The sequence below is a fragment of the Schistocerca cancellata genome, chromosome 1 (genome assembly GCF_023864275.1).
Source record: "Schistocerca cancellata isolate TAMUIC-IGC-003103 chromosome 1, iqSchCanc2.1, whole genome shotgun sequence".
NCBI classification, from domain to species: Eukaryota; Metazoa; Arthropoda; class Insecta; order Orthoptera; family Acrididae; genus Schistocerca; species Schistocerca cancellata.
In genome coordinates this window covers 412,836,243-412,862,831 of record NC_064626.1, presented here as the reverse complement: position 1 = coordinate 412,862,831, position 26,589 = coordinate 412,836,243, and the positions used below count along the sequence as shown (strand labels likewise).

Here is a 26,589-nt window from a genome sequence, read left to right as displayed (position 1 = left end):
CAGCCCAGAAGGCAGCTATGAATAGGCATACACCAAACCTGCTATGAATAGGCATACACCCCCAGGGAGAAAACACAGCGCTCCCAGCTTTCTTGTCTACTTTGCTTAATAAGGCAGTGAACTTTAGGCTGGAGATGCTTACAAGCTATAAGGCTGGTCTGTGAAGGGTATTGTTGTAGCTCCCATCAGCAGTCCTGGATAATGACTGTTAGAGCCTTGGTTCACCATGGTACAGGTCGAAGACGAGGGGGACCTGTGGATAGGGGGATAGCAGTGCCAGCAGCATGAAGAACAGTGTCAGACTTCTTCCATGACTCATCAATGCATTCCGAGAGACAGGTGTCGAAGCGCACAGCAGATGTATATGAAGGCCAGTTGGTTCTGCAGAATGCCCAAAGTGGAGGCCTGTCTGCCTGGCAGCGGCAGGGGAACAACAGGATCACCAGAAAGTGGTCACTGTCACAAAGATCACCAGGGAAGCCATGAGAGCGGGAAGGAGCATGTGAGATCGATATCAAAAATAGTGCCGAGAGCAGCACTGAAGTGGTTAAGGGAACCGTTGTTGAGGGGAGACATATCAAAGTTTGTAATAAGTTGGTTAATTAGAAGACTCCCACCTATTGAAGTGGCTCTCCCCCATATGGGGTGCTGTGAATTGAAGACCACAAAGAGGAGATATGGGGGTGAGAGTTGCTGTATTAAGGTAGGCAGGTCAACATAAGGAATCACCTACCTGGAGGGAGGCTGACATTGTGATAGGTGATTGCTGGGGTCGTTTGCACTCGTACTTCTATTGCTTCTAGGTTGCTCCGAAGGGGGATTCACTCACTAATGACATTGGTGCGAACTGAAGTGCAGATCCCTCCAGATGCTATCTTGTGATTGGCATGGTTCTGACAGAATGCTCGATAATCATGAAATGTTGGAGAGTGGTCATCACAGAAGTGCATTTTCTGAAGAGCAAGACAGAGTGCAGAATAAGAGGATATGTGTTGCAATTCCACTGGATTATCATTTGGATAGAGTCCATGCTGGACATAAAGAAGCTGAAGGGAGATCATGTCACTGTGTCAGAGGTTGCAGGGTGACATCTATAAATAAGATGTCAGACTCAGGTTACAAGGGGAGATATGGCACTCCTAAGGGCACCAGAGCAGCTTTATCCTGGGGTTTATGTTTCTTCTCTTTCAGAGTGAAGGGCACGGAGGGAGAACAGGCTTCTGCGAGATCTGGAACCAAAAGAGAGTGGGTGACCATGGCGTTCAGAGACAGTGCATCCTGTGACCGAGTCGTGGTAGCAGGCCTCTGGCCTGATAAATGAGGGGAGGGGGAGGGGGGGGGGCAAGCCCCATCACTGGCATGCGCCGAAGAACAGGGGGCATTTCTTTGGCTGGGCAGAGGGAAGGGAGGGCGATGGAACTGCACGGGGGGGAGGGGGGGAGAGAAGAGGGGACACGACTGAGCTAAGGAAGAGGGAGGAGGGGGGGAAAGGAGGTAACAGAAGTAGAAGAACATCAACATTAGGTGCAATCGGTCATGATTTTGGATAGCCTCAGTGTAAGACGGACGATCCACGGATTTATACTCTTGGGTCTTCTTTCCTTTCTTGGATCTTCTTTTCTTCTTTCATCTCTGATTAGTAATCAAAACGCCCTCGGTCCCGGGTTCGAATCCTACCACTGCTTCAATTTTGATTAATAATCAGCATTGGCGAGCAAAGCCTTCCGGCATAAGAAGTCACTCTCGTTCTGCCAACGGCCTTGTCAAAGAGGACGGAGGAACGGACAAATGCTCAGAGCACTCTCTTGTCCTACAGGTGGGTAACTTCCCCTAAAGGCGGAAGAATCAACAGTGATCAATGGCATGAGGGTGCAGAAGGCAATGGATACCACTGCATTAAAGACATGTAACGTGTGTCCGCAGGAAATGTGGCATGTAATTGAAAAGTGCCATCATGATCTCTCCATTGGCAAAAGATTCTGAAATAGTCTCCCATTCGGATCTCTGGGAGGGGACTGCCAAGGGGAGGTGACCATGAGCAACAGACTGCAAAATGGTTCAAATGGCTCTGAGCACTATGGGACTTCACATCTGAGGTCATCAGTCCCCTAGAACTTAGAACTACTTAAACCTAACTAACCTAAGGACATGACACACATCCATGCCCGAGGCAGGATTCGAACCTGCCACCGTAGCGGTCGCGCGGTTCCAGACTGAAGCGCCTAGAACCGCTCGGCCACACCGGCCGGCAACAGACTGCATAATCAACGAAAGAATAACATTTTACAAATCGGGGTGTGGATTGTCAGAAGCTTGAACCTGGTAGGGAAACTAGAAAATCTGTAAAGGGAAATGCAAAGGCTCATTGTAGATATAGTAGGGGACAGTGTAGTGAAGTGGAAGGAAGATAAGCATTTCTGGTCAGATGAGTATAGGGTAATATCAACAGTAGCAGGAAATGGTATAACAGTAGAAGGATTCGTTATGAATAAGAAGGTAGGGCAGAGAGTGTGTTACTGTGAACAGTGCAGTGATAGGGTTGTTCTTATCAGAAACGACAGGAAACCAACACCGACAACGGTAGTTCAGGTATATATGCAAGCTAAAGATAAGGAGATAGAGAAAGTATATGAGGGTATTGGGAGGGCAGACGAAAATCTAATAGTTATGGGAGGCTGGAATGCAGTTGTAGGGGAAAGAGTAGAAGAAAAGTTTACAGGAGAATGTGGGCTTGGGTCAAGGAATGAGAAAGGAGAGAGACTATTTGAGTTCTGTAACAAGTTTCAGCCAGTAATAGCGAATACTCTGTTCAAGAATCACAAGAGGAGGTGGTATACTTGGAAAACGGCGGTCGATAAGGTAAGATTTCAGTTAGATTACATCATGGTGATACAGATTCAGAAATCAGGTACTGGATTGTAAGGTGTACTCAGGAGCAGATATAGTCTCAGATCACAATGTAGTAGTGATGAAGAGTAGGCTGAAATTTAAGACATTAGGCAGGAAGAATCATTACGCAAAGAAGTGGAGTACAGAAGAACTAAAGAATGACGAGACACGCTTAAAGTTCTGTAAGGGTACAGATGCAGCAGTAAGGAATAGCTTAGTGGGCAGTACAGATGAAGAGGAATTGACGTCTCTAAAATGGGCAATCACAGAAGCTGGAAAGAAAAACATAGGTACAAAGAAGGTAACTGTGAAGAAACCATGGGTAACAGAAGAAATACTACATTTGATTGATGAAAGGAGGAAGTACAAAAGCGTTCCGGGAAACCAGGAATACAGAAATACAAGTCGCTGAGGAATGAAATAAACAGGAAGTGCAGGGAACCTAAGATGAAATGGCTGCAGGAAAAATGTGAAGAAATCGAAAAAGAAATGATTGTCGGAAGGACAAACTCTGCATACCGGAAAGTCAAAACAACCTTCCGTTAAAAGCAAGGGTGGTAGCATTAAGAGTGCAACGGTAAATCCACTGCTAAATGCAGAGGAGAGAGCGGATAGGTGGAAAGAATACAATGAGAGCCTCTATGAGGGGGAAGATTTCCATGATGTGATAAAAGAGGAAATAGGAGTCGATTTAGAAGAGATAGGGAATCCAGTATTAAAATCAGAATTTAAAAGAGCTTTGGAGGACATAGGGTCAAACAAGACAGAAGGGACAGGTAACATTCCATCAGAATTTCTAAAATCGTTGGACAAAACTACTGTTCACGTTGATGTGTAGAATGTATTCGTCTGGCGGCATACCATCTGACTTCCGGAACAATATCATACACACAATTCCGAAGACTGCAAGAACTGACAAGTGCGAGAATTATCGCACAATCAGCTTAACAGCTCATGCATCCACGTTGCTGACAAGAATAATATACAGAAGAATGGAAAAGAAAAATTCGGATGCGCTATATGACTATCAATTTGGGTTTAGAAAAGGTAAAGGCAAGAGAGAGGCAATTCTGATGTTGCGTTGATAATGGAAGCAAGACTAAAGAAAAATCAAGACACGTTCATAGGATTTGTTGAACTGGAAAAAGAATTCGAAAAGATGTTCGAAATTCTGAGAAAAATAGGGGTAAGCTATAGGGAGAGACGGGTAATATACAATATGTACAAGATTCACGTGGGAATAATAAGAACGAAGTGCTCGGATTAAAAAAGGGTGTAAGACAGATATGTAGTCTTTCCCCCCCCCCTACATTTCAATATGTACATCGAAGAAGCAATGACGGAAATAAAAGAAAGGTTCAGGAGCGGAATTAAAATTCAAGGTGAAAGGATATCAAAGATACGATTCGCTGATGACATTGCTATCCTGAGTGAAAGTGAAGACGAATCACATGATCTGCTGAACGGAATGAACAGTCTAATGAGTATACAGTATGGATTGAGAGTAAATTGAAGAAAGACGAAGGTAATGAGAAGTAGTCGAAATGAGAACAGCGAGAAACTTAACATCAGGATTGATGGTCGCGAAGTAGATGAAGTTAAGGAATTCTGCTACCTAGCCAGTAAAATAAGCAATGACGGATGAAGCAAGGACATCAAAAGCAGATTAGTAATGGCAAAAAGGGCATTCCTGGCCAAGAGAAGTCTACTAGTATCAAACATAGGCCTTAATTTGAGGAAGAAATTTCTGAGAACCTAAGTCTGAAGTACAGCATTGTATGATAGTGAAACAAGGACTGTGAGAAAACCGGAACAGAAGAGAATCGAAGCATTTGAGATTTGGTGTAACAGACGAATGTTTAAAATTAGGTGGACTGATAAGGTGAGGAATGAGGAGGTTCTCCACAAAATCGGAGAGGAAAAGAATAAGTGGAAAACACCGATAAGGAGAAGGGACAGGATGATAGGACATCTGTTAAGATATGATGGCATGACTTCCATGGTACTAGAGGGAACTGTAGAGAGCAAAATCTGTAGAGGAAGGCAGAGATTAGAATGTTGTTGTTGTTGTGGTCTTCAGTCCTGACACTGGTTTGATGCAGCTCTCCATGCTACTCTATCCTGTGCAAGCTTCTTCATCTCCCAGTACCTACTGCAACCTACATCCTTCTGAATCTGCTTAGTGTATTCATCTCTTGGTCTCCCCCTACGATTTTTACCCTCCACGCTGCCCTCCAATACTAAACTGGTGATCCCTTGATGCCTCAGAACATGTTCTACCAACCGATCCCTTCTTCTGGTCAAGTTGTGCCACAAACTTCTCTTCTCCCCAATCCTATTCAATACCTCCTCATTAGTTATGTGATCTACCCATCCAATCTTCAGCACCACATTTCGAAAGCTTCTATTCTCTTCTTGTCCAAACTATTTACCGTCCATGTTTCACTTCCATACATGGCTACACTCCATACAAATACTTTCAGAAATGACTTCCTGACACTTAAATCTATACTCGATGTTAACAAATTGCTCTTCTTCAGAAACGCTTTCCTTGCCATTGCCAGTCTACATTTAATATCCTCTCTACTTCGACCATCATCAGTTATTTTGCTCCCCAAATAGCAGAACTCCTTTACTACTTTAAGTGTCTCATTTCCTAATCTAATACCCTCAACATCACCCGACTTAATTCGACTACATTCCATTATCCTCGTTTTGTTTTTGTTAATGGTCAAATAGCTCTGAGCACTATCTTAGGTCATCATCTTAGGTCGTAAGTCCCCTAGAACTTAGAACTACTTAAACCTAACTAACCTAAGGACATCACACACACCCATGCCCGAGGCAGGATTCGAACCTGCGACCGTAGCAGTCCCGCGGTTCCGGACTGCAGCGCCAGAACCGCTAGACCATGTTTTTGTTAATGTTCATCTTATATCCTCCCTTCAAGACACCATCCATTCCGTTCAACTGCTCTTCCAAGTCCTTTGCTGTCTCTGACAGAATTACAATGTCATCGGCGAACCTCAGAGTTTTTATTTCTTCTCCATGGATTTTAATACCTACTCCGTATTTTTCTTTTGTTTCCTTTACTGCTTGCTCAATATACAGATTGAATAACATCGGGGAGAGACTACAACCCTGTCTCACTCCGTTCCCAACCACTGCTTGCCTTTCATGCCCCTCGACTCTTATAACTGCCATCTGGTTTCTGTACAAATTGTAAATAGCCTTTCGCTCCCTGTATTTTACCCCTGCCACCTTTAGAATTTGAAAGAGAGTATTCCAGTCAACATTGTCAAAAGCTTTCTCTAAGTCTACAAATGCTAGAAACGTAGGTTTGCCTTTCCTTATCTTTCTTCTAAGAAAAGTCGTAAGGTCAGTATTGCCTCACGTGTTCCAGTATTTCTACGGAATCCAAACTGATCTTCCCTGAGGTCGGCTTCTACTAGTTTTTCCATTCGTCTGTAAAGAATTCGTGTTAGTATTTTGCAGCTGTGGCTTATTAAACTGATTGTTCGGTAATTTCCACATGTTAACACCTGCTCTCTTTGGGACTAGGATTATTATATTCTTCTTGAAGTCTGAGGGTATTTCGCCTGTTTCATACATCTTGCTCACCAGATGGTCGAGTTTTGTCAGGACTGGCTCTCCCAAGGCCGTCAGTAGTTCCAATGGAATGTTGTCTACTCCGGGGGTCTTGTTTCGACTCATGTCTTTCAGTGCTCTATCAAACTCTTCACGCAGTATCGTATCTCCCATTTCATCTTCATCTACATCCTCTTCCATTTCCATAATATTGTCCTCAAGTGCATCGCCCTTGTATAGACCCTCTATATACTCCTTCCACCTTTCTGCTTTCCCTTCTTTGCTTAGAACTGGGTTTCCATCTGAGCTCTTGATGTTCATACAAGTGGTTCTCTTATCTCCAAAGGTCTCTTTAATTTTCCTGTAGGCAGTATCTATCTTATCCCTGGTGAGATAAGCCTCTACATCCTTACATTTGTCCTCTAGCCATCCCTGCTTAGCCATTTTGCACTTCCTGTCGATCTCATTTTTTGAGACGTTTGTATTCCTTTTTGCCTGCTTCATTTACTGCATTTTTATATTTTCTCCTTTCATCAATTAAATTCAATATTTCTTCTGTTACCCAAGGATTTCTACTAGCCCTCGTCTTTTTACCTACTTGATCCTCTGCTGCCTTCACTACTTCATCCCTCAAAGCTACCCATTCTTCTTCTACTGTATTTCTTTCCCCCATTCCTGTCAATTGTTCCCTTATGCTCTCCCTGAAACTCTGTACAACCTCTGGTTCTTTCAGTTTATCCAGGTCCCATCTCCTTAAATTCCCACCTTTTTGCAGTTTCTTCAGTTTTAATCAGATTAGAATACATACAGCAAATAATTGAGGACGTAGGTTGCAAGTGATACTCTGACATGAAGAAGTTCGCACAGGAGAGGAATTCGTGGTGGGCCGCATCAAACCAGTCAGAATACGGATGCCTCCTCCCCCCCCCCCCCAAAAAAAAGCTGTACGAACTGGTAAGTGTAGACGGTAGTGGTGATGACAATTTACACACAGAGGTGCCGAAACGCAGGGTGTTTTCCTCATGGAATGGGTGTCCACATTCACCACAGGGTCTTGAGCCGTGCTGCGGCTCGCGTTGGTGATGTTTGTAGATTTCCGCCCTCTTTTGGAGGCCAGACCGTATCGTTTCGTTGCAGTTGTTTGTCTTCTTATCGTGTTGACTGGCGCCACTCGGTTTCGCAAGCGTGTCCTGTCCGCTAGTGGCAGCAGCGGCGGTTATCGGTATGTAGTAACTGTGTGTGTGTGTGTGTGTGTGTGTGTGTGTGTGTGTGTGTGTTCCAGAACACGCCGGGACCGCTGACAGCACGCATGAAGTGCCGGGTGGAAGGGCTGTGGTCACGAGGGTGCACGAACTCGTCGTAAACCGGATTCAGCCGGCTTTAAGATGAGTGCATTTCAATCCAAGTAGAGAAACCTCCAGTATTGTGATATCTCGCGATTCTCCAGTGACTTAGGTTCGTGTTGCTGCTCGTAGTGTCGCCGAGGCGAAGAACAAAGAGCAAAGAGTGGAGTGCTTGGGGAAGGCGGATCTGATTAGCTTTCCTCGACTTCTTATTACTATTTACTGCGTTCAACTTGTTACAATTTGTTAAGTTCAACCAGCGGTAATTTGTCTTACCTGGGGGCAGCTAACGCTCCAGTTACCTGCCCTGGGGGCCGGTTGGTGTTTCTTCTGCTCTGATAGTAGTGATGCCTTTCTCGTTCCAGGCACTCTAAGCACAGTATTCTGAGGATGTAGTGCAGATCGCTGGTTCCGGCTTTGGCTTATTGTTCCATCGTTGCATTTGGCTTATCGGACGTCAGGTAGCTTCAGCAAGAATATAATTAGTCATTCGTTAGACTACCACTAGTCTGCAGTAGTAGTAGAAGGGTTTTGGGGGCGCACGACAGCAAGGTCTTCAGCGCCCGTTCAGTATCATAGTGAGACGGGTGTCAAGAGAGAAAAAAAAAAAAAAAAAAAAATACTCAGAACATTTACATCAAACGGAACATAAAACACAGGGAACAATCATAAAAAATATGTGCTCACCCACACCGAAGCGTGGGATGAAGCAGGACGTCAGCAGTAAAACATGGACAACACAGGAAGAAAAAGGTAGAGGGAGCTAAAACAATGGAGCAGATGGAAGTGGCTGGCTGACCGCAAGGAAAAAAGGGAGGAGTCAGCCACTCTGCAATACACTAAAACCGCCAGCCTAAAAGTTTAGGCCAGAGTCCAGACACATCACAAAACTTAAAAACTCTAGACACACACGTCTCATCGTTAGCTAAAACACAGGGCAGATCCCCATCAACTTGTGCTTCTGCCCTTGCATCACGGTATAAAACGCAGTCTGTTAAAATGTGCCGGACAGAGATGTGCACACCACAAGCATCACAAAACGGAGGATCCTCCCGGCGTAATAAATAGCTATGTGTCAGAGGACAGTGCCCGATCCGAAGACGTGTGAGCGCCACCTCTTCCCGCCTGAGCAGCCGGCAGGAGGAACGCCACGGCCGAGTGGTTGACTTTACCGACCGCAGTTTATTGGCCGTCACCGCCAGCCATTCGTCCTCCCACAACTCCATGCACTTCCTGTGGAGTGCAGCGATGACTGACTGCAAGGGGATAGGACACTGGACCACATCCTGCTCTCTGCAGGCCTCCTTGGCAGCCCGATCAGCCTGTTCATTGCCTCATATGCCGACATGACCAGGCACCCAGCAGAAGGATACCTCTTTACCCCGCCGTTGGAGCAAGTACAGTTGGTCATGTATCAGCTGGACCATCTCTTCAGTCGGGTATAGGTTCTGCAGTGATTGTAAGGCATTAAGAGAATCGGAGCAGAGAAGAAATCGATCGCCCCGAACACGATGCATCTGCTCCAGTGCCGTCAGGATCGCGTGGAGCTCCGCTGCGAAAACGGTATATTCAGCAGGGAGGCGAATCCGGGTAACATGATCAGGGAACACCACAGAACAGCCAAGGAAAGTCTCCTGTTTGGAGCCATCAGTATAAACGACAGTGAAACCGTGATGCACATCTAAAATGTTAAAAAAAACAGAGATTGGAACGTAAAATCTGGTGTGCCATCTTTCTTAAAATTAGTCAAATCTAAAATAAGTTTGGGTCTCCGGAGGAGCCAAGGTGGAGATCTGCTCCAACCGCGACGTAAAACACGAAGACCAGCCATAGACATCGCACCGAGGCAATCCTGTGCGCGAATCCCATAGGGCTGCGTCGCACGTTGCCGGTTATGAAACAATCGTGCCAGAGGAGGCTGAGCAACGGTATGGTATGCAGGGGTGTAGGGTGTGGACAAAGTTTTATACGCCTGGCGCACTGTAAGTAGCCGTCGCCGCATATGAAGTGGCGGTTCACCAGCCTCTGCACAGAGGCTGGGTATGGGGCTAGTTCGGAATGCCCCAGTGGCCAACCGAAGCCCTTCATGGTGCACAACGTCCAACATTTTTAAGTAGGAAGGCCTCGCAGACCCATACACCGTGCACCCATAATCGAGCCGAGACCGCACAAATGCCCTGTAAAACTGGAGCAGATAAGTCCTGTCAGCTCCCCATGTACTGTGGCTAAGACATTTTAAAATACTTAAAGCCTGAAGCGACCGCCGTTTCAGGTCTTTAAGATGAGGTAACCACGTGAGCCTCGAGTCAAAAATGAGCCCCAGAAATCTCACCGTGTCTTTAAAAGTAAGAATAGTGTCCCTCAAGCGCAACTCAGGAAAGGTTAAAATCGAACGAGAACGGTTAAACAGAACACAAACAGACTTCTCGGTGGAAAACTGAAAACCACTCTTCTTCGCCCAGTCATCCAAACGCCTAATCGTAAGTTGCAACTGACGGGTTGTCGTTGCAAGGCTTGAAGAAGAGCAGAACAAAGAGAAATCATCCACAAACAAAGAACACTGGACAGGACTTTTCACTATGGACGTAATGCTATTAATAGCGATGGCAAACAGAGTCACACTTAAAACGCTACCCTGAGGGACACCATTCTCCTGCTCAAAGCGATCAGACAGGACGTCACCAATTCGGTATCTAAAATATCGTGGCGAGAGGAAATACTGAATAAAAAGAGGAAGACAACCACGAAAACCCCATTCGTGAAGCTGCTCCAGGATGAGACGCCTCCAAGTAGTATCGTAGGCCTTCTCGATGTCGAAAAATACACCTAGAAGGTGATGACGGCGTAGGAAAGCCTGTTGGATAGCCGCCTCCAGGAGGGCAAGGTTATCGAAGGTGGAACGAAACCTCCTGAACCCACACAAAGCGACTAAGGAGTTGCCGGGATTCTAACATCCAGACAAGGCGGCGGTTGACCATCCGCTCCAAGGTCTTCCCTATGCAACTAGTGAGGGCAATACTACGGTAGCTACTTGGGCTCGTGCGGTATTTCCCGGGTTTTAAAAAAGGGATTAAAACTGCCTCACGCCACGCATCAGGAAAGTGACCCGACGCCCAAATGGCATTAAAAAGTGCGAGGAGGATTTCTTTGTTGCGCATTGTGAGGTGCCATAGCATACTGTAATGGATCCTGTCGTGGCCAGGGGATGTGTCACGAGCGCCAGGCAATGCAGAATCCAGCTCCCACATAGAAAATTGGCAGTTGTAAACTTCATGAGAGGTGGAATGGAAGTCCAGACTACATCTCTCAGCATCGGCTCTATGGCGCTGGAAACCTGGATCCTGACTGGTTGTTGCAGTAACTGTGGCGAAATACGCTGCCATAGTCTGGGCAATGTCTCGCGGATCCGTGTGGAGAGTGCCATTACTCATTACAGCAGCTATGGGGCACCTCCCTCTGCCAGAAATTCTCCTGATGGTCTCCCACACAATGGAACTTTTGGTGGAACGATTAATGGTGTTCAGGAACGTTTGCCATGACCTCTTCTTGCTCTCACGAATAATGCGGCGACATCTTGCCCTCGCCACCCGAAAGGCTGCAAGATTCTCAGCAGTCGGCCGACACTTGAACCGACGCAGAGCCGCACGCCTGGTCCTGATCGCAGAGCGGCATTCGGCACTCCACCAAGGCACAGGTGGCCTCTTCCGGTGGCCTGTGGACTGTCGAATGGATGCTGCAGCGGCGTGGTGGACCGTTTTGGTAATACGATCCACCCACACCTCAACATTCGCACAGTGGTCGAATTGGGCCAACTGGCTATAAAGTGTCCAGTCAGCTCCACTGAGCACCCATCGTGGTGGTCTCCTTTCGGGGCCCACGCCATCTGGCAGATGAATCCAGATTGGGAAATGATAACTGCCGTGCAAGTCAGCGACCACTTCCCAGTGAGCACTGGCGGCAAGAGCCGGAGAGCAAAGCGAGAGATCAATGGCAGAGAACGACCCAGTCGCTGTGGAGAAATGAGTACTCTGTCCTCCATTGAGCAAGTAGGCACAGGATGACAGGAGAAGCCTCTCAATTGCTCTACCCCTGGGGCAGGTAATTGCAGAGCCCCAAAGCACATTGTGGGCATTAAAATCACCACAAATAATTAATGGCTGGGGGAGCTGGGTAAGAAGGTCGGTGAGGGCTGCTTCATCAAGAGCATCATTTGGGGGCAAGTAAAGTGAACATACCGTCAATGGATGACACACGTGCACGGACACAGCGACGGCCTGTAGAGTCGTCGTAAGTGAGAGAGGCGAGGAGTGGTAGTCCGTCCTGACGAAAATACCTACGCCTCCTCTAGCTCTCTCTCCACGCAGGTCGTCCTTTTTGTGGAGTGTGTAGCCTCGTATCTCAGGGGAGTAAGATGGATGGAAATACGTCTCCTGGAGACAGAGACACAGTGGTCTACCCTGAGAGAGTAGACGAAGTTCCTCCACATGCGTCCTGAACCCTTGCAAGTTCCACTGGAGTATGGGAGCCATCTATGTTGGGGGTAGCACCTTCATCCTGTCTCTCCGACGGGGCGGGGACACCGCAGCAGGTGGAGGGGCAGGCGTGGGACGAGATGATTGCCCCACACATACATCGTACTCCATCAACTCTGGGGAAGAGTCAGATGAAGCCTCACGTAAAACAACATCCGCATGGTCAGATGGTTTACCACGGGATTTGACGCGCTGTTGCTGCTGTACAGTAGCTTTCTGTAGTTTGGTGGAGTTTGGGGGAGCTGATGTGGGAGTGGTAATTGGCGCACTGGGCTTGGGAACAACCTCAGCTGTTGGAGGCGCGAGGGGCTGGACCAAGTTCGCCACTGTACCCGTGTCTGCCGTTCGAGTAGGGGCTACTGGCTCTGAAACACTGGCTGCGTTGCAAGAGCACTGACAGCTGCAGGTGTTAGTGCCAACACTCACCACCTCAGTCTGCGTTGAGGCATCGACTTTTGGAGTAGGCTTCTGTACCAGGGATGCAAAAGATGTAGCAAATGTGGGAGGTTGTATGGCCTCACCATACGCTTGGTTGTTTTTATTTCCTGGACCTTGCGTTCCTCTAAAAATATGCGGCAGTCCCTACTCCAAACAGGGTGGTTCCCAGAGCAATTAATACATTTAGCCGGAGACGAGCAACCAACTCCTTCATGAGCAGCCTGACCACAGTTTCCACAAGTCGCTTCGCCTTTACGGCCTAAGGTGGTATGCCCAAAACGCTGGCATTTGAAACAGCGCATTGGGGCCGGGAAATAAGGCCTCAAACTAAGGCGAAGGAAGCCGGCTTTAACATGTTCAGGAAGTTTTGTGCTACTGAAGGTCAGAATAAAGGAGTCGGATTTGACAAGAGTGCCATCAACCCTCTTCATGATGTGTTGGACATCAACGATACCTTCTGGAGCCCACTCACGTTGCAGTTCTTCCTTGGGAATATCAGCTAGATCTCGGCATGTCACAACACCTTTGCTGTAGTTCAAGGTGCTGTGCAGTTCAGTGTCTATGGCATACTCTCCAAGGCATTTAGCAGATTGGAGGTTAGTTGCTTGCTGGGAAGTGGAAGTTTCCACTAGCAAGGTCCCATTACGTAAGCGCTTCACCGATTTTAAGGAGCCACAGATTCCCTCCAATCCCTTTTGTATATAGAAGGGCGAAACCTTCTCAAAACTACCCTCCTTCCGTTTCACAATGAGAAACACATTCGGATTACCAGAATGCATTCTGTTACCTAAGACTGGACTTTTTAAAGAAGCGCCGGAGTCAGGGGGACTGACTGCACGGGCCCTCTTAAGAGACTGGGTGTTAGAACCTTCCAGTGGCCCACCCTTTCCGCTGGGAGGAAGAAAAGAGGATTTCGAAGGATCCATCGTGGTCCCACGAGCAGCTAGGGAACTAGAAGTCCACCTAGACAGAGCCCCGCGTGCCTAGGTAAGCCTTATACAACTGAGGTGCGGCAGGTTCCCCAGAGGTTGCCCGCTATCGACTGTTCCACCTCAACAGCCATGCATCTCATCAGCGCGCAGCACACCTTGAGATTGAGGGGTTGTTTAGAGAGGTTTATTCCATCCTCGCGATCCGGGCGGTCAAGCCAAGATCCCCATTCCCTGAGACACACAACGTTCCACCGCCGCGCCGCACGGTGGTCGCTGAAGTATGCTCAGAGTTTACGGTGACAGGGGACTGGTGGCGCTTACCAGTCCCCAGCTCAGGAACCCCGGGGTCGCCAAGCCCGTACCCAGCAAATGAATGCTGAGCCCATGGGGGGCACTAGTCTGAGTTACCATCTTGGGAAGTTAATGCAACTCTTGGCTGCCTCTCTCATCACTCGCGAAACCAAAAAGGATGAAAGAGATCAAGCAGGAGGAACAAAATTGCATGGGATACAAGGACCCAGGTGGATACCCTGATCAATATAAATAAGAACACTAAGAGAGGGGAAGGAGGGGGCAGTGGGGAAGGAGCAAGGATGGTGAGGGAGGGATATGGTGAAGGAAATGCAGCCTGGGAAGGAAGAATGGTCTGCAATAGCTCGGAGCCCTGTGTGCAGCACGCAAGGGCGCACGAAAAAGCCGCGAGTCCCCTGGGTGGACTTGAAAGATGCACTGTCACAGAGACAGACCAGCAGAGACAGTACAGAGTGAGTCAAAACAGGACTTTACATCTTTGGAATGATTCACAAATTTATTGAGGTAACTTACAGAATCGGTAGATATGTCTTTTGTAGCAATCTGCCTCAAGTGTCAAGAGTCGTTTTGGTTCGATGTGACTACCATTTGTGATGTGGCAAACATCCCACCGTTTATCGCCACACTCACTGCAGCAAATCGGTCTAAACTTGCACAACAGTAGCGTAGATTCAATTTTTCAGATCAGCTAAATTATTTGATAGGGGTGGAACATACACACGGTCTTTAATGAAACCCCTGAGAAAGAAATCCAGTGGTGTCGAGTCTGGAGAGCGTGGTGGCCCTGCAATTGGACCTTCATGGCCAATCCATCGACATAGGAAACAATTATCTAGGAAACCTCGAACTCCCGTGAGAAACTGAGGCGGTGCACCGTCTTGCTAGTAATAAACCACCCCATCTCGATCATCTTAATCGATCTGAGGAATTAAAGTTTTCCAGCATATCCAGATACATAGTCATCAACACGTGGGCAAACTGGGGATTTATCATGTCCAGTTCTTGTGTAAAGAGTAACTTGCAGGCCTGCTTGCACACAGCGAGCATACTCTGCACCAGTGAAAGTAGCCATTTTAACTGTGCAGTACATTGGCGCTCATGGTGGCGGAGTGGGATACTGGTGCATTACGTGAATCAAACTAGAGGTTTCTTGCTACAAAACGATCTATTTACCGATTCTGTAATTTATCTCAGAAAATTTTTATATCATTCCAAAGTTGTAAAGTCCTTTTTGACTCAACCAGTATTATGCTGTGGGAGGCATTAGCTTGAACTTCCACGGGACTTGTCATAGCAATCGAAAGTACCATGAGAGCTGTGGGTTAGATGAACATTATTGTGGACCACCTGCTTCTCTTCATGCCTGATGTAGTATCCGATGAGGACGGCGTCTTCCAGTAGGATACTGACCGTGTTACATAGGCGGAACTGTGTTACAATGGCTCGAAGAGCATGACAGTGATATCACGTTGATGTCTTGATCATAAAACTAACATGATCTGAACCTCAAGGAGTACATTTGGGACGCTATCCTGCACCAGCTCCGCGCCCAGACACCACCGGCCCGTACTTTATTGGAGTTATGTGCGTTGACGATATCTGGCCCAACATACCTCCGCAAATCTACCAAGGACTTGTCGAATCGATGTCACGCACAACCGCTGTTGTCTTGTGTTACGAAGTTGGATTAACAGGTGATAATTTAAAATTGGAACGACCATGTGAGACTAATCGACAGAAGGCCGATATACTGATTTCGGTCTTCTTAAACTGTTTCATAACGGAAGATTGTAATACAGTCTCTCCTTTCAATATTCGCCCGAACCTCGAAATGGCAGATATTGAGATAACTATCGCGGCAAAGAAAAACAACTACGATAGCTTTTTAGTGGAAAGGCATCACGACCTGATGAGATACCTGTAAGATTCTACAGAGATTATGTGAAAGAATCTGCTCCCTTTCCAGCAACATTTATTGCAGGTCACTGGAGCAACGAAGGATACCTAGCGTCTAGAAAAACGTGGCGGTCATTCCCGTCTTTAAGAAGGGTCCTAGGACAGATACACATAATTATACCCTTTTATCGCTGACATCAGTCTGTTGCAAATTTATGGAACATGTTTTACGAACACATCTTAGGACGTTTTTGGAGAACTAAAATCTTCTGTGTCAAGTCTACATGGATTCCGCAAAAAGAGAGATCTTGCGAAACTCTACTCGGCTCTGTTCCTCCACGAAATCCAGAGCGCGACAGACATCGGCACTCTGGTGCCTTGTTGCAGGAAGCATTTGACACTGTCCCAAAGTGTGACGCGCTTACCGAATGTTTGTGACTGGATTCAAGATTTCCATGCACATAGAACTCAGCATGTCGCTCTTAATACAATAAAATCGACAGATGTAAAGATAACTTCAGTAGTACTCTACGGAAGTGTAATAGAACCGTTACTGTTTTCTTATATGATCCAGGGGATAGCGTCGGGAGTTATATGAGGCAGCCTGCAGATTATGATTGTGTAATAAGGTAGAACCGTCACAAGACTGTAGCGAATTACAAGAATACTTGCTGAAGATTGATTAATGGTGCAGGCACTGCCAGTTGACCCTGAACGTAAATAAATGTAATATAGTGCGTATACATAGCAGAAGAAATTCACAACCGTACAATTACACTACCGGTGATAAACTGTTGAAATCAGTAACTATCGTAAACTAGCTAGAAGTAGCCATTCTGAACGACCTAAAGAGCAATATTGGCATAAAACTAATTGTAGGAAGAAGCAGATGCAAGACTAAGATTTATAGGAAGAATCTTCAGGAAATGTAATTCATCCATAAGAGAAGTGGCTTACAAAACTCTTGTTCGACTGACTCTTGAGGAATCCTTATCAGTCTGGGACCAGTACAAGGTTGGATTAGTAGTAGAAATAAATTAGATCTGCCGAAGAGCGGCGCGTTTCGACACAGGATTATGTAGCCGGCGCGAGAGCCTTACGAAGATACTGAAGAACCTCCAGTGGCACAAGCTACAAGAGAGGCGTTATTCATACGCCGAGATTTACTACTGAAATTCCGACAGTACGTGGCAGGAAGAGATGGACAGCATATTACTTCCTCCTGCATACTGCTTATGCTTGACAGCAACGAGAAAATCCGAAGGGTGTTCACATAGCGCTACCAGAAGTACCCTCCATCATTCACTATAGATCAGTGATCGTCAGGTACGGCCCATATCAAGTATTCGAGCGGCTCGTGGTTCTCAGCCGCATTTTATAATAACACGCTTCTCCAAATTAACAGCAGAATCCAAAAACGTCAACTGACATTAACAGCTTCTTACGACTATACTTTCCTTGTTCAACAACAACTAAATATACTTTAAGAGACAGTAAGGTTTTAAGACGTGCTTAATTTTAATTGATGCAGGTGAATACAGCTTCGAATTAAGTTTGTCGCTTACCTCAAGTTCAGAGTGGTGAGTAGCCCGGCCACTGCGGTGTTAGTAGAAGAGAGAGGGGGAATATTTTATTCTTTGTCTTCCAATGCTGACAACCCACGAGCGTGCGCAACTCGCATTAGGTATATGCTGTGACACAAATGTCAAACGGAAGTACCATGCTCTCGTGAATGCAGCTATATAGAGACAGTGATCTTCAAATGTGGTACATCACTATATGTTTGTAGCGGATAATATGAAGTCAAATCAAGGCTGTTGCGTAACAACGCAAAGAGTAGAAGAAAAACAACATTCAACACATTTAGTAAACATCTGGGGCCATGTCTCATATTGAAGTTACTGTTATTAATTAATATGAGGTAGTAATTTATGTACGTATGCTAGCAATTAATAGTAAGATCGGGAGCGGAAGGTGTGATAAAGTGAGTGGACGGGAAAAGTGGCCACCGCATATTTTTTGCCCAGAGTAGCTCCGTCGAGTGACGAGAAGTGATCAGACTAGTTCTAATATACATCGCATTGTTGTAAGTGAGACTACAGAGGAAGCTTGTTCCGTTGTCTTTTAGTAATTTTCTTTTTAAATTTTGAGTCGTTTGATGTGTGGTAAGTCATTTACTGTATACTATTCTTGTTACATTTCCTGTATATATATATACTATGTAATCAAAAGTATCCGGACAACTGACTGAAAATGACTTACAAATTCGTGGCGCCCTCCATTGGTAATGCTGAAATTCAGTATGGTGTTGGCCCATCCTTAGCCTTGATGACAGCTTCCATTCTCGCAGGCATACGTTCAATCCGGTGCTGGAAGGTTTCTTGGGGAATGGCAGCCCATTCTTGAGGAGTACTGCACTGAGGAGAGGTATCGATGTCGGTCGGTGAGACCTGGCACGAAGTCGGCGTTCCAAAACATCCCAAACATGTTTTGCAGGATTCAGGTCAGGACACTGTGCAGGGCAGTCCATTACAGCGATGATACTGTCGTGTAACCACTCCGCCACAGGTCGTGCATTATGAACAGGTGCTCGATCGTGTTGAAAGATGCGATCGCCATCCCCAAATTGCTCTTCAACAGTGGCAAACAAGAAGGTGCTTCAATCATCATTGTAGGTCTTTGTTGTGATAGTGCCACGCCAAACAACAAGGGGTGCAAGCCCCCTCCATGAAAAAAAAAAAACAACCACACCGTAACACCATCTCCTCCGAATTTTGCTGTTGGCACTTCACACGCTGACAGATGACGTTCACCGGACATTCGCCACACCCACACCCTGCCATCGGATTGCCACATTGTGTACCGTGATTCGTCACTCCACATTACTTTTTTCCACTGTTCAATCGTCCAATGTTACGCTTCTTACACCAAGCGAGGTGTCGTTTGGCACTTACCGGCGTGATGTATGGCTTATGAGCAGCCGCTCGACCATGAAATCCAAGTTCTCACCTCCCGCCTAACTCAAAAATGGTGCAAATGCCTCTGAGCACTATGGGACTTAACTTCTAAGGTCATCAGTCCCTAGAACTTAGAACTATGTAAGCCTAACTAACCTAAGGACATAACACACATCCATGCCCGAGGCAGGATTCGAAGATGCGACGTAGCGGTCGCGCGGTTCCAGACTGTAGCGCCTAGAACCGCTCGGCCACCCGGGCCGGCCGGCCGCCTAACTGTCATTTGCAGTCGATCCTGATGCAGTTTGGAATTCCTGCGCGGAAATCTTGCGTACAGACGTATGACAAGTGACACCCAATCACCTGACCACATTCGATGTCTTAGAGTTCCGCGTAGCGCCCCATTCTGCTCTCTCATGATGTCTAATGACTACCGAGGTCGCTAATGTGGAGTACCTGACAGCATAACGCACCTAGCATCAGAAACGTATGTTTTTGATGGTGTCCGGATATTGTTGATCTCACAGTGTACATGTACCCGCTGATTTTATAAAAGAAGTGAGCTCTTATCTATCTCTACATGTACATGGATGCTGCAGTTTGTTTTTATAATTCATTATACGGTATTAGCGTTAGTTTTGCGTTTCGGTGTATCGGCTTCTGCTGTGGTATTTTGTGGATATTGTGTCGTGTTAGTATTCGATTATTTTATTTGTCATTCTCTTGCAATGTTCATAATTATTTATTGTGTGTTGGATTGTAGGTATATTGTTATGTGCCCAGCTTCTTATTGTAAAGCTGAAGATATTCTGCAGGGCCAAGTATTTTACTGTTTGTTCTGTTGTACTACATATTAAATTTTGGATACTTGTGCATTGAGTACTGGCATTTTAGTTATGTTTGACCTTATTCATCCACTCTTTTGTTGAGTTTAATTGCTAATAAATGTGTTTATAGAGAGATTTACGCTGACTCAACCCCGAGTCACTTTCGATTCCCACAGCTTCCTGAGCAGCACTATTATACAGTGAGGTGACAGAAGTCACGGGATACCTCCCAATATCGTGTCGGACGTCTCTTGCCCGACGTAGTGCAGCAACTTGATGTGACATTCACTCAAATATTTGGAAGTCCCTGAAGAAATATTGAGCCATGTTGCCACTATAACCGTCCATAATTTCGAAAGTGTTGCGTGTGCTAGATTTTGTGAACTGACCGACCTCTCGATTTTGTCCCGTAAATGTTTGATGGGATTCATATGGGGCGATCAGGGTGGCTCAATTATTCGTGAGAATGGTCCAAAATATACTTTAAATCAGCTGCTAATAATTGTAGCCCGGTGGCATGGTACATTGTCATCCATAAAAATTACATAGTTGTTTGGGAACTTTAAGTCCATGAACGGCTTCAAATGATGTGCAAGTAGCCGAACATAACCATTTTCAGTCAACGATCGGTTCATTTGGACCAGGGGACCCTGTCCATTCCGTGTAAACATGGCCCACACCACTATGGAGACACCAGTAGTTTGCACAGTGCCTTGTTGACAACCTGGGTCCGTGGCTTCGTGGGGTCTGCGCCATACCTGAACCCTACCATCAGCTCTTAGTAACTGAAATCGCGATCTGTCTCACCAGGCCACGATTTTTCAGTCGTCTAGTGTCCAACCGATGTGGCCACGAGCCCAGGAGAGGCGCTGCAAGTGATGTCTTACTGTTAGCAAAGACTTTCACGTCGATCTTCTGCTGCCTTAGACCATAACGCCAAATTTCACCTACCGAATACGTTCGTCATCCGTACCCTACATTGATTTCTATGGTTATTTCTCGCAGAGACTTAATTTCCGTCGTGCGGTTATAATCACGTCCGAAACATGTTCGCATGGGTGACCTGAATACAATTGACAGCTCCGCCAATGCACTGCATTTTTATACCTTGTGTATGCGGCACTATCGCCACCTGTATATGTGCATATTGCTATCCCATGAGTTTTGTCACCAAAGTGTATTGTCTGCTTCATCACGAAAATACAGCAAACACCAAGATTCCCACAACACCTCCCTTGGACACGCCTGAAATTACTTTTACTTTATGTATCAGGTGCCCCTTCCGAAACTTACGCACATTTACAATTTTAAATAATGACAGTATTTGGAGTTAGTGAAACTGATGAGATAATGACAGTTGGTGACAATGACAAATATGTCTGTCGTTTCGGAACTTACATTCGTTTAGAAACGTCAACTTGTACAACTGGCAAATATAGTGGACTTCTGCATTGGTCACTGGTATTATCTGTGAGAAAACTGTATATAAATTATCCACTTAGTATATACTTTAGAACAAATAAAATGGTATTTGTAAAAGGATAATATGAAAAGAGAGCCTCCCGTTCGCGATTAATACGTCAGCTTCGTAAAATACAGGTATGAACCTGTGTATGCATGATGCCTCTTTACCTATGATAGTTAAAGACTCTTTCACGTTAAAATTTTTCACGAATATTTTTAGCGCAAAATCGGCATGCCATGACAGCAGCCGGTTGAAAAACCTTTCTTATGATGCCTCATTCATCCCTGCATGATTAGTATGTGCTGATAAAAAGGGTGCTGACTTGAGAAATAATATATATATGATAATTGTTACGATGGAACATAAGCTCCAACGCTAACCTTTCAAAACAGGGAAAAAAGGAAGCATTTTATCAGTTACTGCAATAGAGTACGTAGTTCCTGTAGCGACAGCGAGCTAAAATACATAGTGTTTTCGTAAGGATACTTTAAGCCGATTAGCTCGAATCCTCAAAAACAACAACAACAACAGCAGCAGCAGCAGGAAAAGCTAACCAATATTAGGGCGTAAAGTGTCATTTTTACAGGAATCAGAGTTGCGGGCGAACAGTCTTCGTTACCGAAGTCTAAAATAAATCAGCTTAAACAAACCATTTTCTAGTACAGAAACCATGCTTGTCCAGCAGCAACGTTTATTTTAGAGAACAGATTAAAAGTTTTCTCTTGCGCTGTAATCTTCAGAAGCAGCTTGAAATGTTCCTTTTGTTCCCCCTCGGAGAGTCCGTCGTGTCTTGTTAAGTCCTCCTCGTGGCCACCGCTAAAGGGCAGGTTCTTTCAGCAGTGTGCTGCGGACGAGACCAATTACGCTCAGCTGATTCACTCGGAAACGTTTTTCTGAGGATCCAGATTGTTTCTCCATTCTGCTACACTTGTGACATTATTGTAAATAATGGGATCGCCAGCCTCGGTTTGATCCGCGAAACAAGGGTAAACTTCTGATTATTGCACAAGTCAGTAATTCAAAGCCATGTAGCTGTGTAACAACTGTCAGGTAGATTCTGAGATCCGACCACTGGCCTGGACCACGTACAGTGCTGGCGGTTCACACACTGCCTCCAGATGGCTCCGCCGATAACCTCCTCAACAACAAAACATAAACACAGTACAAAGTTAATAGGGAAACAGTCACATATGAACACCACACTCAAGCTTCCATGGAAACAAGTAGAATTTGCTTCTCCTTTCTATAATATTTACTTTACGCACTGATGCTTTCTATCGTCTGATTACCGTCTCATTCTGCATTTCGATTCTGGTAAAACACGGGATAAATATTTCGCCATACATCGTAGACTTTACGAAGACACTGTGCTTCTTATCATGAGCAGGAAATACCACTCTGTTTTTAAGTTCCACTGAGTCTGAAGTCATTAAGAGAATTTGATGGAATTTGGGCGTATGATTTCTCTCTAGTGCGACATGGAATCTAAGCGAATTCAGCACGACTGATCTGGGAATGAATTTCATTAATTGTTTAGAAAGACGTTTCTCAAGTAGGACAGCTATTGTCAATAACCGCAGGAGGTGGAAGGGCGTTGTGGAATGCTCGTGGGGGAGACGACTAACGAATTGTATTATAAGAATGAGGATGTCTTATCAAGGAGTTCCTTTCTGGTGATGGGTTTTTAACAAACTCTGGTGACAATTCTCTCAGCAAAGGATGCGACACAGCGCTCTTAAGAAAGCAATGAAGCTCAACCACTCGCTACACGTTGGAAAGAAAGCCACTAGAAGATAAGTTCACCATATCAAAGAAAATCCTAGTAATTCGTACGAATTGAGAGCCCTTGCCGTCAAACCTGTCTCGTGACGATTCATTCTGACTAGGAAATTATGTAGCGCACGATGGAAAAATCCTAACCTGGGTGGATAGTAAAATCTAGCCGTCCCTCCAAAAATGAATTTGAAATCTGTGAAACTTGCAAAATTTAGCTACGTAAATCCCTTGATAACTGAATTTAATTACTGCAGGGATAACTTATATTATGAGACGCAACGACTAACCGGAATCCCAACCAAAATGTTTCATCCTAAGTGCGCTCAAAAGCAGAACGACTTAAAATATTGCCAGAACTCGACTAAGAAAGTTTCTAAAATTTTCCAGAAGCTGCGGTCTGGTGCAACATCCCAATCGTCACGAAAGACACGCGGCACCAGACACTTCGTCCAGTCGGTTGGATGCTAAAAGCGCCAGTGCCCGTTGCTCAAGCCTCCAACCAGTTCACTGTGCAAAATTTGAACAAAGTTTCGGTGGAAATTTTCACTGTTTCCGCACTAGCCTGCCTGCCCAGTCACAACCGCACATGCATTTTCAATCATCCACACATACATTCATACATCACAGAGCTATCCATGGTTAGGATTATGAATAAGGGGTGATATAGGATGCTGACATGAAATAAAAAGGAAATAAAATCAATAATGTTGGTTTCCTACGCAGTCTTTCGCCCAGGTATGACCGTATACTAAGCAAGTAGCGGAAGAGCAACCTGCTGAACTACATGAAGCCAAGTTAATAGTTATAAATAATGATTTTATGAAAGTTTACTGAAACAGGTACCATTCACCATCTCATTCATTCACTAGACACCATCGCTGCGCAAGCTGCTTGCCTCCACGCTCTACTATGACGTCTCTTCCTACGCAGCTGCACGTACCCTTTGAATAAAAACCACGTTCGCCAATAACACCGAGAAACAGATTCCCACCACTGAGCACCGGAACGGAAGTGTGATTCTAGTAGTCTTTGCGTGTTTGAAAAGCAAATTTGTTGATCATGAAAGATCACAACATCGCATTCAGAAGGAAACACTTTTCCTACTCTATCCACAAGGTCCATTACTTACCTCCTACCACTCCCAGTTTTGCGAGCATCTAATCGTTCCTCGAAATTTAGTATTTATCCCTTTCAGCCAATCAGTCTCCACAGCAAAATTAGGCATTTTCACTGGCCAGTTCCTGTTCCTGCTGATAGAAAATTTCTAGAAGTTGCTGCCTCCTTACACAACCTTCAGAAGTTTATTTCCATCAGATGCCGGAATAGAATGGTTGTTAAGGGAAAATTACTCGCCCTTGAAAACAGCTTAGTACGCACAGACCACTACCGTTTTAGGACTGTTATGGAAACACGGACTCATCAACATTAGGCTGAGCAGAAACTTCTGCCACTGCTAGCAAAAACTGGCCCCGGGCGAACATAGTAGCGAACAGTACGAGCACTATGACATGATCATGATTTATGTCAAAAGGTGCACCTACCTCGATGTATAGGTTATTTCACAATTCATCTAGAGGTTGCAGAGGGGACGAACTAGATCAAGTTTCACATACGAACCCAAGTCCGGAAACGTCATCCAACGATGCTGCAGGGTGCCAAAGTTAAAGGCGCCGGTGCCTGTAAATGTAAGTATATAAATCGTGATTCCATGATATTACAAACTTTCTATGAAGATGGATAAATGCATCAATTTGAGGTAAGGGTCCCTGTATCGGAAACAAACTAGTCGAAAGTTGCAAGCCAAAACCGTTCCGATACCTCTGACAGCAGAGTACATGGCAGTCATGATGATGATGATGATGATGATGATGATGAGTTGGGTTGAGGGGGCGCTCGTCATCACGGTCATCAGCGCCCTGACGAAAAAATCAACATGAATTCTCATGGGTGGGGACTAAGGCTGTCCCCACATGCAGGCGCTACGGTCTGGAACCGCGCGACCGCTACGCTCGCAGGTTCGAATCCTGCCTCGGGCATGGATGTGTGTGATGTCTTTAGGTTAGCTAGGTTTAAGTAGTTCTAAGTTCTACGGGACTGATGACCTCAGAAGTTAAGTCTCATAGTGCTCAGAGCCAACCCACATGCAGAGCAGTTTATAACGTACTGAAGTCTGCTGCCCTTCCCCACCAATTTAGGGATGAGGCCTGATAGTTCACAAAATTTCACCACTCTTAACACTGGTATCGGAATCTGCGAGGACGGTGGGCAGCTCTCCAGCGAGACCAAGGACTGCCCTATTATCAGTATACAGTACACACGTAGCCACAGTGTGCTGAACTGAAAGCGGCACGCCACAAACTTCACAGGGACGTGGATCCTCCTCCCGGAGGAGGAAGCTGTGTGTGAAAGGGCTGTGCCCGATGCGCAGTCTGGTAAGCAAAACCGTCTTTCAGCGGCGAGGCTGACACGAAGTCCGCCAAGCTTTTGTAGTCGGTTTGAGTGACCGCAGTTTGTTGTCCGACACCTGCAACCATTCAGTCTCCCACTGACGCGTGATGCATCTGTCAGAAAATGAAATAATGGCTTGCAATTGGAGGGGACATTGATGGACAGCACCATCCCAACATGCTTCCTTGGCAGCTTTATCAGCTATGTCGTTACCCTGTATCCCAAAGTGGCTAGGTACCCAGCAAGAGATCACCTCCTTGCCACGGCGCTGGAGCCGCTCTAAGCAGTCATGGATGAGCTGAATCAGCGGGTCTACCGGATACATTTGGTGAAGCGCTTGCAGTGCACTAAGAGTCGGAACAGACAAGAACACTCGTACGGTGATGTCTGTGAACCTGTACTGATACTGTTGTTGCTTAGATTGTAGGGTATACAGCTTTCAGTAGTGGTAGCATGGACCAAAAGAAGAAAAAATATCTAGTAAACATGGGCTCTATAATGGAGCCTTAAGAGCTGTGAGCACTTTTTCAGTAGGTGATATCAACAAGAGCTAATAGCTTGTGAGCCATGCATTTTACAGACCATGTTTACTAGGCATTTATACATTTTTTCGTTCATACTGCCACCTCTGAAAGTTGCATGTCCTACATTCATAGCAACAACAGTACCTGTACATGTATTCCACTGTCAGAGGTATGAGACCGGTTCTCTCTTACACCTTTCGATTCGTTCGCTTCCGATATAGGGACTCTTACCTCAGACTGATGGATTTATCCTTCTCCATCATCCTTGGAAGTCTGTAATATCATCATGGAATCACCGTGAATATAAATACTTTTATATGCACCGGCGCCTATAACTTTGACACACTATAAGATCGTTGGATGACGTTTCCGGACATGGGTTTCTATGTAAAATTTGATCTACTAAGTCCCCTCTACAACTTTTAGAAGTGTGAAACATGAATTGCGAAACACCCTGTATAATAAAAATCACTGATGTATACAGGGTGGGCAGAAACAGTATAAAAAACTGTAAGGATATCGCAGGGTACATTGGTTGTGCTGAGAGATAATCGGCACGTTGCGCCATTTACGAGTTAATTAGCATTGAAGTTAGCCAATCAGTCTGTTGCTCGCGTGAATTCAAACGGTCTGACAGATACAATTAGTGTCAGTTATTTTAA

At 45.6% G+C, this 26,589-nt stretch overlaps 1 protein-coding gene across 2 annotated transcripts in view; it reads right to left on the bottom strand.

Annotated features, from left to right (window-relative positions):
• Nucleotides 1-26,589, bottom strand: part of LOC126175765 (DNA oxidative demethylase ALKBH2-like) — a 160,065-nt gene that overhangs the window by 121,853 nt on the left and 11,623 nt on the right. Inside the window, exon 1 of one of the 2 annotated variants that reach the window (XM_049922746.1) lies at nt 24,497-24,598. The exons of the other annotated variant lie outside the window; for it this stretch is intronic. Within the exon in view, the coding sequence (XP_049778703.1) occupies nt 24,497-24,525 (29 nt within the window). The 5' untranslated portion in view covers nt 24,526-24,598. Of the gene's footprint in view, nt 1-24,496; nt 24,599-26,589 lie in introns of those variants that run through there. 2 annotated transcript variants of the gene reach the window in all.